Below are 15,935 nucleotides of genomic sequence, written 5' to 3' on the forward strand. Positions count from 1 at the left end.
AGAGTGGCCCTCCCTCCAGGGGGAAAAGATGTTCCAAAGGGCAGGTGGCCCAGCAGAGAAGGCTCTTCTCCTAGACCCTGCCAGCCACAATTCCTTGACTGATGGGGTCTGCAGCATGCCTCCTCTGCCAGTCCCAGCGGGTGAGACAGTTGCTCAAGTCACCTGGACCCATGCCAAGCAAGGCTTTAAAGCGGGTGCACAATTTGGGGGTTTTCCTGGCCTCGAAGCTCTTGTTCGAAGAGCAGGTGGCAGCTATGACCAGGAAGGCCTCCATCTGGTATGCCAGTTGTGCCTTTTCCTAGATTGGAGGCTCTTCAGACAGTCAGTTATGCCCAGGCCACCTCACAGCTCTCTACGTGGGGCTGCCCTTGAAGATCACCCAGAACAGGGGTGTCAAACTCAAGGCCCGTGGGCAGGATCCAGCCAGTGCGGTGCTTAGACCTGGAAACAGTGAAGGACTGGCCTAACCCTTCTGAGGGCTGCCATGAGTGATGTCGAGCTGGCCACGCCCCCTGGCCACACACACACACACACCCAGGCCAAACGCAACCCTGATGCATCCCTCAATAAAATCGGGTTTGACACCCCTGACCTAGAAGCTTCAACTGGTCCAGAATGTAGCACTGCATACAGTGATGTAAGACCTCTGCTCTCTGAAGTGCAGGGGTTGCTGAGTTGCTTCCGAGTACACGATTCCAGGTGTCGCCCTACAGGTTCCCTCCCAAGCCAAGGGCGTCTTCCAGCTTACTTGGTCGTCCATCAGCGACACCAAGGGAGAGATGACCAAAGCGATACACGGGCACCGCTTGCTGTACAGGTACGCAGGGAGCTGGTAGCAGAGAGATTTCCCCATTCCTGTTGACAAGACCACCAAGGTGGAGAGCCCTGCAAGAGAGTGGAGCCAGCAGAGTCAGCCTCAGAACCGGCAGCCATGGAAACCTTCCCTGGTGCCCGCACTCGCACAGAAATTGCAACTCTAGCCCGCCCCCTGCTGGGTGCAAGATTCACTACAACAGCTAGGACAGAGGATAGAATTTTATTGGCCCAGTGTGATTGGACACACAAGGAATTTGTCTTGGTGCATATGCTCTCAGTGTACATAAAAGAAAGAAAGGATCACTGAACTTCTATAGGAAAACCTTCGGGGAAAATCTCCCCGCTACACATGGCAGCCTGTTTCCCTGACTGACCGGTCATACTTTTAAACATGTATCCTGAATCTACATTGCTGAAGATCAGAAAGGGTTCCAAGAGATCTTGTGAATGCATGAAGAGGAAAATATTTCTCCAAATTGCCAGAAAACAAAACAAGAGAGCCAGGTGTCCTTTTCTGACAGGTCCAGAACACCTGCCAGTTCAAGTGTTGCTGACAGGGAACTGCCCGCAGTGATCCTACAGGGAAAGTCAGTCTAAAGAATTTTCCAAGAATCTCTAGCCATCCAATTTGATCCAGCAGATCCCATCAGCCAGAGTGTTGGCTGGCAGTGACTAGAAGAAGGGCCTTTTCTGCAGTGGGCCCCTCCACTGTGGAATATCCTCTCCTCAAGAGATTAGAATGACCCCCAACTCTGCTGGCCTTTTGCGAGGCTCTTAAAATCTGGCTGTATTCCCACAGCTGGGGCTCTGAATGTGTTTAGATCTCCGTTTCCTGACTTTACTGTTCACTGGCTAACTATCTGTATTTTGGATGTTTTTATTGTTATTAAAATGCTTTTTATTTTATTTTTTATAATTTTGGAATTGTAAGCCATCCAACTGACTGGGCAGCTATAGAAATTGAAAGAATGTATGAAAGTATGAATGAATGAGTTGAGATGCACAGTGCCTATTCACATACTAGAGCAGACATGGCAGGAAACAAATTTCACCAGATGTCTGCGTGGAAGGGATTGGGGAATACGGCCGGGTCTTGCTCAGAAAAGCAGAGGAGGTACCACACCACAATATATTTCTCCTTCCATTCATTTTTGCAATATGAAATCATGCTTCATAATAAATGTGCGTTTTCTCTAGGCCCACTGAAGAGGGTGCTCAATAGACAGGAGGGAGCTTCAGGGAAGATGGAGACTCACCATGGGGCAGACCTAACTTCTCTCATGTGTGGCGGCACAAGCATTCCAGGAAAAAAGAGAGGCGCTTTTAGTGCTTGCTACCCATCAGTGCCAATGTCCCAGCTCACCAGGCTCTGTCAGGAGACTAGGACAAACCGAGAGTCGCCTGCTTGTCCTTCGGAAATCAGGCTTACCAGAAATACCTGGCCACCACCACAACTGCAAAGATCCAAGTAAGCTAAATATTTGCTTCTTTATGCCTTACCTGAGAGTATCCTCATCACTGCTGTTTCCTGTCCTGGCCGGAAGGAAGTATAGCCCAGCTCAGCCAGTGCTTGGAACACTTCAGGAGGCGTATCTGGACAAGACACAGTGCATAACCAAAATTAGGAATGCCTGTCCTCAGGGAAGACTCAGCAGGACGAGCCGAAGGAAGAGACCTTCAATTGTACTCTGCTGCAGTTTCAGCTATAAAGATACAGACTCTGTACAAAAGATTTCAGATTCTGAAGAACTGACAGTTTAACACGGCAGGGCAACTAAGAACTTTAAAGCTGCCTCAATTAGCATACATTTCTTTTATGTTTCTCAGAATAATAACAGAATAACAGAGTTGGAAGGGACTTTAGTCTTCTAATCCAACCCGCCGCTCAAGCAGGAGACCCTATACCATTTCAAACAAATGGTTGTCCAATCTCTTCTTGAAAACCTCCAGTGTTGGAACACACACATCTTCTAGAGGCAAGCCATTCCACTAATTAATTGTTCTCACTGTCAGGAAATTTCTCCTTAACTCAAGGTTGCTTCTCTCCTTGATTAGTTTCCATCCCTTGCTTCTTGTCCTGTTTTGGAAAATAGGTTGGCCCCCTCTTCTTTGGGGCAGCCCCTCAAATAATGGAACACTGCTGTCATGTCTCCCCTAGTCCTTCTTTTCATTAGACTAGCCATGCCCAGTTCCTGTAACTGTTGTTCATATGTTTTAGCCTCCGGTCCCCTACTTATTCTTGTTGCTCTTCATTCATTCAAGACTCTCAACATCTTTTTTGTATCTTGGCCACCAAAACTGGACAGAATTCCAGAATCAGAACCAGAATCAAGCTGGAAGGGATCTTGGAGGTCTTCTGGTCCAGCCCTGTGCTCAAGCAAGAGACTCCATACCATTTCAGACAAATGATCATCTCGTCTTAAGAAAACCTCCCATGTTGGAGTACCCACAACTTCTGGTGGCAAGCTGTTCCACTGGTTAATTGTTCTTACTGTTAGGAAGTTTCTCCTTAATTCCAGGTTGCTTCTCTCCTTTATAGGTTTCCATCCATTGCTTCTTGTTCTGCCCTCTGGTGCTTTGGAGGATAGTTTGACCCCCTCCTCTTTGTGGCAGCCCCTCAAATACTGCAATACTGCTCTCATGTCATCCCTGGCCCTTCTTTTCACTAGACTGGCCATACTCAATTCCTGCAACCTTTCATCATAGAGTTTTCATCTTCCTCCACACCTCTAGAATTTTCCTCACAACTGAGTCTTACCTCTCACCTTCTTATCTGGCCCCAATTTGTAGAAAGGCTCTGTCGGTGCAGGTGGAGTGAACATTTCGGGTACAGGCCTTCCTATTTGCAAGTAACTTTGTTCCTGAGCAGACCGCTCCAGGGTTTCTTGGCTGTTCTCACTCTTTGCTGAGAAAGGAGAATTGACATAGCAATTTTTTTCAGAGAAAGCACTGTTTATTAATAACCTTAATAGCAACCCAACCCAACCTCATGCTTTGTCTCATCTCCTGGATCGAGACAACCCAGAAACAATCTAGACGCAGATGCTCTGGCACGGCGGACGTAGCTCTTGTCGCTTACTTGCAATTTTTGTGTAAGTCGTATTGGTCATCTGAGCCACTTCCTCCAGAGTCAACAAGGGTACGTCCTCTTCGTCAGCACAGCTCTTGTCCTCCAGCTGGGCATCGGTAGCAGGGAGTCGATCTGCATGGAATGCAAAGGAATGCAAATAAAGCTTTCTGTTACTGTAGCTTGGAGATTGTAAGTCTCAGTGCTGCCATCCTGCTTTGCCCCACTGATGCTTCCCTGATGCCAGACTACCATGAACCACGGAGGAGGAGGGGAGGAAAGAGCTGGGGGGGGGGGAGAGACAAGAAAAGGAAACCACTTCAAGGGAGACATTGGCTGACCGACCCCAAGGCCAGAAGCCTGGGGATGGAATGCGGACCACTGGCGAGCCCACCAAGCACCAGAACCGTTACCAAAACAATATGTTAGAATTCTACTGGACACCAGGGACGTAACGGGGAAGGAGCTGGGAAACGGGGAAGTAAGCAGGCAGCTTTCACGGAGAAAACCTCAGATCTGGCTTTTTCTATTTTGTAACCACTTGGCTGTGGTTTTTTTTACTATATTTTAGTAAAAATATACCTTTCACTACAAATGCAATCGAAGGCTCCTCTTTTTCTAAATGACCAAGTCAGGACAAGCCCGACAGCATGCTTCTGTTATGTTTATTTTGGTTTTGATAATTCTATCAATGCTTTTTTTAATGCCTCTGCTTCTGATGAAGCCTAATTAAAACTTGGAAATTGACCTTGAGAAATATTTGATCTATGTAGAGGGACGGCTCTCTCTTCAGCTAATATGTTCGGAACAATTTGATTATTCTTTGAAATGCATTGATCAGCAGAATCAGGAAAGAAAAATGGGAAATTATTGGCTCACACTAAAGCAAGAAAAGCAATACGGTTTTACATCTGGAATTCAAGCCAACAATAGTCAGTTATGTAATGAGGCAGAGGTTATTAATTACCAATTTAATTATTTTAATGCTCAGTTACATTAAGATAAGACATGTGTAACTGAATAGTAAATAATTAATTTACTGGGAAATGCTGAATTGGAAGAAATCTCTCAGGAAGATTTAAAAACGCATGACAGAACCAATTATACTGCCAGAAATAATAGTAGAAATTTAACAATAAAACAATAAAATCTATGAAACTTGTGAAAGCGCTGGTCGCAGTAAATTCAGTTGAATGGTATAGAACTTAAGATAGATGTAAGTGGTTTATGATTAATCATTTATTTATGTAAGATACTCCTTAATTCCAGGTTGCTTCTCTCTTTGATTAATTAAGCATAAGGACTTAATTAATTCTGTACTGTTACTGAGTTGACAGAATATAGGTTTTTTTCCTTAATCATTTTATTCTTTTTTGTCATTGTTTATTTTAATCACCACCAATGTATATAGATATTTTTTTTTCTCATTAGGTAACCATTGCTGTGCTCTTTCTGTTGGTGGCGGTGTTTATATTCCACTATAAACAAGATAAGGAAGGTTCTTGTAGCTTTTTTACCGTTTCTTTGGCAGCAGAGACCACACGGCCTCAATTTCAGAAGGGTCTTTTCAGGTCTGGGACTTCAAGACAACCTTGGGTAACTGACCTGGATTCCGCCACCAGACTTCCCAGTTTGATAACGTCAGCCAGCCAGAGTAGACCCACCTTCACCTTTGCACTGGGAAGACCAATGACCACGTCCTCCACATTTGAAGCAAGTGTCGGAACTTCGGTCCACGAGCCTGCCACCTCCACCAAACTCATGCCCCTTTTTCTGCCACTTCTGCTTCCACACCTAGGCAGGACCAAAATTACAGATGCGGCAAAGAGGGCCTGGTTCTTCCTTCCCTACGTAGCTGGTGACTTCAGGGAATTACCCGAGGAGCCGTCTCGCCCCAATGGGACTCGACCACCCCACTTGTTCCAGCAGAAAAGGCTTCTGCAGACCCCCATCGGCCAAGGAATTCTGGCTGGCAGACTCAAAGAGTCGGTCCTATGGAACATCCTGCCGCTGGACATGAAAACTGCTCCCAGACTTCTGGCCATCCGGAAGGATATCAAAACCTGGTTTTGCCACATGGTTTGGGGCCCCAAGAGGGGCACCTTCTGCTGGAGGTGGTTGATGGGGTAAGAAGACCTCAACCCCTGCCATCCATTTCCTTAGTTCTAGTTTTTATATAGCATTGTAATTGTAATTGCTTTTATGTTGATCTTTTTTAAGGCTTGTAAGCTGCCCTTATCAGTGTAAGGAGCAGCGTAGAACTTTAACAAATAAACAAATTAAACAGAAGAGAAATTGGGCTAATCTTGCTTGCTCTTTCAGTAAGACCTGTGGTTTTAACTTCTAATACAGCTAGTCCTCATCTTGCAACCATTCATTTAGTGATTGTCTGAAGTTACAATGGCACTGTAAAAAAGAGACTGATGACCGTTTTTCACACGACCATTGCAGCCTCCTCAAGGTCACCCGATCAAAATTCGGATGCCTGGCAACTGGCACGTACTTATGACAGTTTCAGTGTCCCGGGGTCATGTGGTCCCCTCCTTTTGCAACCTTCTGACAAGCAAAGTTAATGGGGAACGCAGATTCACTTAATAACTGTGTTGCTAACTTAACAATTGCAGCGATTCACTTAATAACTGCTGCAAGCGAGGTTGTAAAATGGGACAAAACTCACTTAACAACTGCCTTGCTTAGCAATGGAAATTTTGGGCTCAATTGTGGTCGTAAGTCGAGGACTACCTCCAGCAATTCTCCAGCATGGGAGGGGGAGGGGGGGAAAGATGATCAAGCATGAAATCTGAGAACCAGCTAAAAGCTCTTAAATGTGCTGATCCACCTTGGAGGTTGGCCATAAGGCAACCTACCTGCTTGCGAAGGTGTTTCCCCTTCAAGGCGTAGCTCTTTACATGGGATTTTGTTTTCATATTGAGACGGACAAAATTGCCACATTTCTTTGGTGGCAGCCTGGGGGGAAAAAACTCGTATCAGTGCAAAGCAGGAATCTCCAACCTTGGCAACTTTAAGACTTGAGGACTTCAACTCCCAGAATTCCCCAGCCAGTTCCCCCCACCAGGAAAAGGTGAGGGAGGGTAGATACCTGCAGCTTGGCATGCTGGGCTTCCCAGTCTTCTTAGGACAATTTTCCTCAACAAGGTCCCCAAGTATATTTTCAGAAAGAAGTGGAACCGTCTCCTTCTTCTTTTCTCGCTCTTGGGCAGGGTCTTGGTCAAAGTCGTATTCATCCTTTCCTGGCTTTTGACGGACAGGGTGCAGTTTTTTGACGTGGCTGCCCTCAACCAGTTCTTTAGTCCTTTGGCGCTTTCTACCAATGCCATGTTTAGAAATGCCCGGAGCAGCTTCATTGTCAGTTGCAGGATCCAGACGCCTTTTCTTGCTTGGCATTTTCCCTTTCTTGGTGAGGGGAAGCTGCCCGCTGTGCCCATCACACAGAGCACCACTCAGCCTGGAGGAAGCTCCTTGCAGAAGACGCTCCTCTGTTTTCTGGCTGCCGTCTTTTCTGCCAGTCTCCAGGTTCCGTATCTGCTCAGTAGCGGGAATTTCTGCACTGGTTTCACTGAATGTTCCACTTATCCTTCCTTTGTCTGGATCTGGATTATCCCGTGTGCTCCAGGTATTCAGGCCTTCTGGACTTTGGACCACGGGCTGCCTCTCTAACATGTCCTGCTGACAATTCTCCTGGGGAGACTGGCAATCTTTCTCCCGTTTTCTTTTCCCAGGTTGGAAAAACGGAGTCTGTGTTTGGAAGGAAATGCTTTCTGGCAATCCTCGGCATGGCCCTGCCCCATTAGCTGGGTTCGAACTACAATCTTTTATTTGTTCCTCTCCAGTTTCCAATTTTGTCCCTTGGCACCTGTCTAGCCACCCAGCATCCAAACTGCTCAGGCGTTTCGTGACTGTCTGCTTTTGCCATTGAAACCGATCTGATGTTGACAGCCTTGGTTTCGGACCAGGAAAACGGAATGAAGAAGGAAGGAGAGCTGTAAATTCCTTGGAATTAGAACCAGGCAAATCACTGGGATTAGTTTTTAACAAAGGAACTTCAGGCGATAGGAAAGGCACAACTTTTTCAATTTGAGCTCCATCCTTCTGTGCTAATTGAACTGGTTTCCTTTTAGGAGGGAGGGATCTCCTTAAAGTTATAGGACATTCCTGGGATCAAAAGTTTTTTTTAAAAAAAACACACAATTAGTAGAATCAGATGGATATCAGTGCTGAAAACTAATAATCTAATTAACTCAAAATAAGATGCAATGTTTTGTGTTTGTTGACAACAGAACATTGATAAGAAAGAAATTTTTAAAGAGAATTGGTCCCTTTGATTCTTCAATGACTTTAATCCTTCAGAAATTAAGCTACAGAATTCCACATTCTAAACTACAATATTTTCCACAATATATAATTGCATTGCATTGTATCATCATCTTCATTTAACAACCTCATAATCCCATTTGGGGTGGAGTCTGGGCAAGTGAATGGAGCTAGCAGTGTTCTACTGGCCGGATGCCCTTCCTGTTGCCAATGAGGAGTTTTGTTCATCTGATATATTCTCAGTGTACCCAGAGAGAGAAATATCTGCTTCTACCTAGGATTGAACTCACAGCCTCCTGATTGTGAGGCGAGAGCTCCATCTCTAGGCCACCGCACCACCCTATATAATTGCATTGTATGAACTCAGAAAGTACAACTATATAGCAACTATAAACTTCTCAACAATCACAAACTTTTCAGACCTTAATTTTTGCACCTAAGTTACATTTCAGCTTCATCCCAAAATGCTGTGCAGAGGCTTGCAAGGCTTCTGGATTCTGCTGGGTCAGTTTAGGAATTTTCTGTGCTCGATTCAGGTGTGATCCCCAGGAACCGAAATCAGGTGCCTTAGAAAAGAGACCCAAGAAGAGAGAGGACAGAAAGACAACTCGGTTATTAATATCAATACCAAAAAGACTTTTCAAAAAGACCCAGGCGGAGTCACATACTTGACAAATATTTTTTTGGTTGCCCTCTTGTGTGAATGCAGTGGGTGTGATTAATTGTTTACACCAGGGGTGAAATGCTCCCGGTTCACACCGGATCGCCCGATCTGGTAGCAATGGTGACGGGTGTTTCAGAGAACCAGTAGGAAAATATCCCTCCCCCCCGCCCATGCCCAGCTGAACCATGCGATTGTCAGAGCCTTTTTTTTTTTACTTTTAAAAGCATTTTTCAGTAAAAAATGTTTTTAAAAGTAAAAAAAGATTGCGCACCACAGCTGATCACCCCCCAGGTACTGTTCTTACCGCATGCCTCCTTTTGCCGTGCACTGCGTGCAGGCACCTCACATTTGGTGCATGTTGCGCTCTGCGCATGCATGTGCTGCGCAGATGCGTAGCCAGTGAACCAGTAGTAAACCGGTTCAGATTTCACCACTGGCTTATACTATGCAAATCATGACAGTTGGGTTAAATTGTTACATTAAATGATTAGGTAAACAACGGTTCGTATATTGTGCAAACACAACCAGTGAGTTTTGGATGCTATGTATAAAACGAGTGAAGGAAATGTTAACTCACCATAAGAAATTTCAGGAAAACTGATTATTGTGTTCCTATAATTCACTTAACAAGCCAATTAAAGATCTGGTGGCCACATTCACAAGGTACTGTGAGATTTAAAACCCAAATTTGATACTCACAACTCCAAGACAAGTCTGATTAACAAAATCAAAGATTTATTGTAAAAAAATATGAAAATAAAATAAAATAAAAAAAAGCGGTTGCAAGCGCGGCCTCTTAGACTCTTCCCATTTGGATTGAGTTCAAAGAGCGCAAGAAGCAGTTTTCAAGCTACACATTTTATACTCCTACACAATGCACGCCACGCCTAAGAAATTCCCCCCTTACCCACTTTGTCCTTTTAGTTGTTTTACACCTTTAAGGGTCATCTTGGCAATTTCCATTCATTCTCTGATATCTTTTCTTATTTACTTATAATTTTCACCTTGGGCCGATGTTCCTGTCTCCTGATAGGATTTTTGGCTCAGGTGTAAGTTTCTGTCTCTGGGGAACTCTTATCAAGTCATAATACATTGTCTCCACAATTGATTACATTACCAATTGTAGTCACTTTGCATAGTCAGAAAACAGCAAACAGATAGTCTCACACTTTGGTATTATATTTGTTACAATTTATAAAAGAATAACCTTTATTTATTTCCTTTAGTACGTAAGTGTATTGTATTAATGTGAACCCATAAACTTTGGTATTACATTTGTTACAATTTATAAAAGAATAACATTTATTTATTTCCTTTAATCCTTTAAAGCAAAACTTGCTTAAACATCACCAAACATATTGTAGTAACTGGGTTTAGCATATTGTACAAACCCTGAGATGTTGGTGATGTTTAAGCAAGTTTTGCTTTAAAGGATTAAAGGAAATAAATAAATGTTATTCTTTTATAAATTGTAACAAATGTAATACCAAAGTGTGAGACTATCTGTCTGCTGTTTCCTGACTATGCAAAGTGACTTCAAATGGTAATCAGTGGAGACAATGTATTATGACTGGATAAGAGCTCCGCAGGAGACAGGAATTTACGCCTGGGGCAAAAATCCTATCAGGAGACAGGAACATCGGCCAATATGACCCTTTAAAGTGTAAAACAACTAAAAGGATGACCTAAGGGGAATTGGGAGGGCTTCTTAGGCGTGGCGTGCATTGTGAAGGTGTATAAAATGTATAGCTTGAAAACTGTTTTTGTGCTCTTTGAACTCAATCCATTTGGGAAGAGTCTAAGAGGCCATGCTTGCAACCACTTTTTTTTATTTTCATATTTTTCTACAATAAATCTTTGATTTTGTTAATCAGACTTGTCTTGGAGTTGTATCAAATTTGGGGATTTTAAATCTCACAGGATGTAGGAAGTTAGCACCCACCCCTCTCCTAGAAGAATGAAATATTTTAGGAAATATTAAAAAGGGCAGAATATTGTATTTCCCTGGATGAGAAATGGAGAAATATGTTTTAAGGACAAAGCAGCTCCCTGCAGCTTCCAGCCTCCCCCCACCTTTGTCAATGGGCCATCATCTGCAAACACAATAGGACCCATCTAGCAACAAAAGCTTACCATATGGTAAGACTCAAGCAAGCTTGAGACAACCTACAGAGTTAGCTAAGACTCCTAGATCACCTGGGAGTCTGACAACCAATCAGGGTACTCTTCCTGTGCCCCAGGAAGTTCAAAGCTCAGAGAGGGCATAAAACCAAGGCATGCTCAGCATCTTGTCCCTTTTCTGCTCAGGAACTCATACCATGTGACCCTGTCCACCATTAAACAATCTTTCCAAGCAGTCTCCATGTTTCCAGTGTCTTTCCCCCCGCTTGGAACTGAACCCAGATGGACATTTCTTCCAACAAGGAAGAAGGTCCAATGATTCCCCCCACCTCACCTTTCAGGATCAAGACTCAGATAGAACGACATATTTGCAAAACATGGTGGCTCTTTCAATACCTTTTCTGGTGCTACAAGTTCCTGATTTTCTTGTTGGCAGGTCATGAGAGATTCAGGAGGATCATGATGGCCCTTGGATTCTTTTAGTGCCTTGTATTGTCTGTACAGTTCTGTGCACAAATGAGATTTTTGAGCAGAAAATCATGTAGCCAAATTAATTCTGTAGTCCCTCAAATGTACAATCTTCTTTACGTAGGTTATCCAATTGTTCACTTTGCACTCAAAAACAGTTTCACAGTCAAAACATGAGGACAAGGGACAGGAGGTTTGCGAAACGTTGCGCTCAGAATAAAATGTTTGGCACATCCCAAACAGTTGAAGAATCTCTTACTAAACCACTGAAGCGTGTTCAGTTACAACTCAAAAGAAGTCACAGTTGCTAGAAATCGAGAAGGAAAGATTTAGCTATTGCTCTTCTAAATGTGAATGAAACTTTAGCTTCAATCCGTAAGGAAAAAAAATATCAGATTTCCAAATTTGTGACAATGTTTGAGCTGAGAGGGACTGGCTAAGGGTGAAACAGAACAACAGTTTGTTTGATGCTAGTCACCACAGTGTCCTTATATTATACCACGACTCCTTGATGCCATTCACATTTTGGCTTTTCTGATAGTAAAAACTCAAAAGAGTAAGAAGTGATTTTTTACAAAAAATTTTATTGTAAAAATCATTGCAATTAGCATCTAATTAAAAAGTTTTAGATACAAATTTCTTGTCTTCCTTACCTTTCTGATGAGAAAGTGACCAAAATATAGCATTTTAAATGTTTGCAAATAACTATCATTTTCCACTAATCAAAACTGATGTTCTATCACATCTACTTCTGTACCTCCATACATGGGACTATAATGCATTGTAGAGAAAAATCATGCTTACTTTTTATTTTTTCAGGAGCATCCAGGACATCTGCCTGGAAAACAAACACAAAGAAATAATTTCAGAAATCTGCTTGGTTTCAATTGTGTTGAAAATGGTTTAATCAGCCTAAACAATTTAACAATGAAAACTAAAAAAAAAAGAAAAAGAAAAGAAAACTATTATAAACTGATACTAAATTACATTCAAAATACCTTGCTGGGCTTCCTCTGCTGCTCCTGAAAAAAAGAAGTCTCCCATTTTTTCAGTAGGACCTTAATGTTGTCCAAAGGGTCCATAGTTCCATTTGGCAATTTCCTGAAAACTGTATGAAAAGACAGAATGTCAGGTTAATTAGCCCCAAGAAAACTCCATCAGAAGATTTAGCAAGAAACACCATGACAGAACACAGTACAAACAGGACACAAACATCAATCGTCATACAATATTCTCATTCAGATTTCGATAGACAACTCCGCAACTTTAAAATTCCACTCTGAAATATTTTATTCATTGTCCTACAATTGAAGCAAGATACAGAATTATATTTAAAAATATATACTCTTAATGTGAAACTGAAGATCCTTTACAGAACTGATATAATGGCTGAGGTGGCTTTGTTATTTGAGAGTCTGCCCCATCAAAGCTACGACAAGCTACCATTTCTTTTTTTCAACATGCTGGTGTTTAATAAATTGTTTTCCTTGCAATCAGTCAGATGTTCAGACTGGATTTGGCCTTTTTGTCCACCTCTCAAGTCCTTCCCAAGGACCGGGGAGAGGCTGGTCTGGATGTTTGACAGTTAGAGGTACTTATCATTGCAGGTTGTAAGCTGTTCTGAGTAAAGCTGACTTCTGCAATTTACTGAAGGCAAATTTGTCAATACCAAAGGTATTCAAATAATGCTCCTGATGTTTTGAGATTGCACTCAAGGCAATCCAATCCTGCCACTATTGGTACTACCTTTGTTTTCTTTAATAAATCAACGTATGAATGAACGTATCTTTCTTTTATGTACACTGAGAGCATATGCACTAAGACAAATTCCTTGTGTGTCCAATCACACTTGGCCAATAAAATTCTATTCTATTCTATTCTATTCTATCATCATCATCATGGCTTTATCAGGAAGATACAATAGGGGGTTTATAAGAACCCACAGATCCTTTGCAGCATTTTTGTCTTTTGATTCGAGAAAGGAAAGTGCAGACGTAGAAGCAGGAGGAAAAGACAAAAAAAGATGGCAAGAAGGGAAGCTTTCTTCCATTTGGTACAGAGGCCTAGTGTGCAAATCTTGAGGTGGTCAAAATAACTATTTATAAAGTAATCAAATCAATAATCCCTCTTACTTTCTATAAATTGAATGAATGAATAAGACCCCTCCTTGCTTTTCAGCAGTGGATGGATATGAATGGATGGAAAGATAGATAGATAGATCGATAGATAGATAGATAGATAGATAGATTAAACAAATAAAACCCCTTGCTTTCCAATAAATAAATAAGTGGGAGAGCCCCTTGCTTTTCAACAGTGGGTAAATAAAAACCCCTTGCTTCCAAAAAATAAATAAAAGACACCGCCCCCCCTTGCTTTTCAGCAATGGATGGATGGATGGACAGATACGAGAGAGAGAGAGAGAGAGAGAGAGAGAGAGAGAGAGAGAGAGAGAGCGATGGAAAGAGATGAGATGATATAGATTGATAGATGAGATAGATAGATGAGATAGATAGAGAGATAGAGGTAGATGCTTTATTTTTATTTATTTTGTCAAGCATGTATTAGATAACAGATATAAGTATAAACATAATTATGAATACATGAAATGGATACGAATAAAAGGCAACATTAGGACAGGGAGGGTAGGCACGCTGGTGCGCTTATGCACGCCCAGTGGTAGGATTCAGCCAGTTCGCACCACTTCAGGAGAACCGTTTGTTAACTTTCTCAGCAGTTTGGTGAACTGGTTGTTGGAAGAAGTCATTGGGGCAAAGAACCGGTTGTTAAATTACTTGAATCCCACCACTGTGCACGCCCCTTACAGACCACTTAGGAATGGGGTGAGGTCAGTAAACAGTCTAAGGTAGAGATAGAGATAGATAGATAGATAGATAGATAGATAGATAGATAGATAGATAGATAGATAGATAGATAGATAGATAGAGGCAGATGATTTATTTTTATTTATTTCGTCAAGCATGTATTAGATAACAGATATAAGTATAAACATAATTATGAATACATGAAATGGATACAAATAAAAGGGAACATTAGGACAGGGAGGGTAGGCACGCTGGTGCGCTTATGCACGCCCCTTACAGACCTCTTAGGAATGGGGTGAGGTCAGTAAACCTCTAAAATGGGGTGAGGTCAGGTTTATTGTTTATTTTTATCTTGGCTGTACACCGCCCTGAGTCCTTTGGGAGAAGGGCGATCTAGAAATCTAATAAAATAAAATAAATAAAATAAACAGTCTAAGAATAGAATAGAATATTTTTATTTATAGACCGCCCTTCTCCCAAAGGACTCAGAGCGGTGTACAGCCAAGAATAAAATACAGAAAGAAAACAACAATACAAAACTAAAAACAACCCTTAAAAAACCTATTTGAAATGGCTACTTATAGATAAAATATTACCCTCTAAAATTTACAAAAAATTTAAAACCCATAAAATCAATTTGATAATTTAAAATTTAAGCGAGTCCAGCTTAAGGTAGGTAGATAGGTAGATAGGTAGATAGGTAGATAGATAGATAGATAGATAGATAGATAGATAGATAGATAGATAGATAGATAGATAGATAGAATAGAGAGAGAGACAGATAGATACAGATAGATGATAGAGATAGATAGATAGATGATAGATAGATAGATAGATAGATACAGATAGATAGATAGATGATAAATAGATAGATAGATACAGATAGATAGATAGATGATAGATAGATAGATAGATACAGAAAGATAGATGTTAGAGATAGATAGATAGATAGATAGATAGATAGATAGATAGATAGATGATAGATAGATGTAGATGATAGATAGATACCGTGTTTCCCCAAAAATAAGACCCTTATATTTTTTTGAACTCTGAAATAAATGCTTGGCCTTATTGCCAAGCGCTCAAAAGCCCGATTGGGCTTATTATCAGGGGTGTCTGATTTTGGAAGAAACAGGATAAAGAGAGAGGGATTGATAGAGATAGATGGCGGGAGGGAGGGAGAGGTAGACAGACGTACAGACAGACGTGATGGGACGGAAGCTCAGGGAAGGCGGCTCTGAGGGGGGGGCTGGGGGGAGCGTCGCCCCACGGAAGAATTGTGCAAAACCGGCTCCAAAATCTCCCCAATTCCAGGATTGGGATCCTGCGCCCCCCCCCGCTACCCCCGACCCCCACGCCGCGAAACTGTGACTGCCAAAATGGCTTGACTGGGCCGGAGCCTCCCGAGGAAGGTGACACGCGAAGAGGAGAAAGAAGAAGAAGCCGGGCTCCCGCCTTCCCCGCGCTGGATAAACCTACAGGAAAGCTCGCCGTCCGAGGCCGCCGCCGAGCCTGACAGGATTTCCCGCTCCCCGAAGCGCCGACCAATAAGGGAAGCGCACGTGCCCAGCCTAGCCAATCAGCGCCCACCTCCCGTCCGGCCTTCCCCATAGAAACGAGGGCCCGCGGAGGCGGAGTGGGCTTT

The 15,935-nt window shown here is 42.5% G+C and overlaps 1 protein-coding gene across 2 annotated transcripts in view; it reads right to left on the minus strand.

Annotated features, from left to right (window-relative positions):
- The window catches only part of RECQL4 (RecQ like helicase 4), a 35,680-nt gene extending 19,862 nt beyond the window's left edge, over nucleotides 1–15,818 (minus strand). The window contains exons 1-12 of one of the 2 annotated variants that reach the window (XM_058176523.1): nucleotides 15,770–15,818; nucleotides 12,467–12,576; nucleotides 12,273–12,306; nucleotides 11,397–11,506; nucleotides 8,638–8,781; nucleotides 6,984–8,056; nucleotides 6,751–6,850; nucleotides 5,554–5,677; nucleotides 3,896–4,018; nucleotides 3,575–3,721; nucleotides 2,317–2,409; nucleotides 749–885 (exon numbers count right to left, since the gene is read on the minus strand). In XM_058176523.1, coding sequence (XP_058032506.1) covers nucleotides 749–885; nucleotides 2,317–2,409; nucleotides 3,575–3,721; nucleotides 3,896–4,018; nucleotides 5,554–5,677; nucleotides 6,751–6,850; nucleotides 6,984–8,056; nucleotides 8,638–8,781; nucleotides 11,397–11,506; nucleotides 12,273–12,306; nucleotides 12,467–12,550 — 2,169 coding nt within the window. In that variant the 5' untranslated portion in view covers nucleotides 12,551–12,576; nucleotides 15,770–15,818. Of the gene's footprint in view, nucleotides 1–748; nucleotides 886–2,316; nucleotides 2,410–3,574; nucleotides 3,722–3,895; nucleotides 4,019–5,547; nucleotides 5,678–6,750; nucleotides 6,851–6,983; nucleotides 8,057–8,637; nucleotides 8,782–11,396; nucleotides 11,507–12,272; nucleotides 12,307–12,466; nucleotides 12,577–15,769 lie in introns of both variants that reach the window. The other variant, XM_058176522.1, reaches the window with a different exon arrangement.
- Between the last annotated feature and the right edge of the window lie 117 nt (nucleotides 15,819–15,935).

The sequence above is a fragment of the Ahaetulla prasina genome, chromosome 3 (genome assembly GCF_028640845.1).
Source record: "Ahaetulla prasina isolate Xishuangbanna chromosome 3, ASM2864084v1, whole genome shotgun sequence".
NCBI classification, from domain to species: domain Eukaryota; kingdom Metazoa; phylum Chordata; class Lepidosauria; order Squamata; family Colubridae; genus Ahaetulla; species Ahaetulla prasina.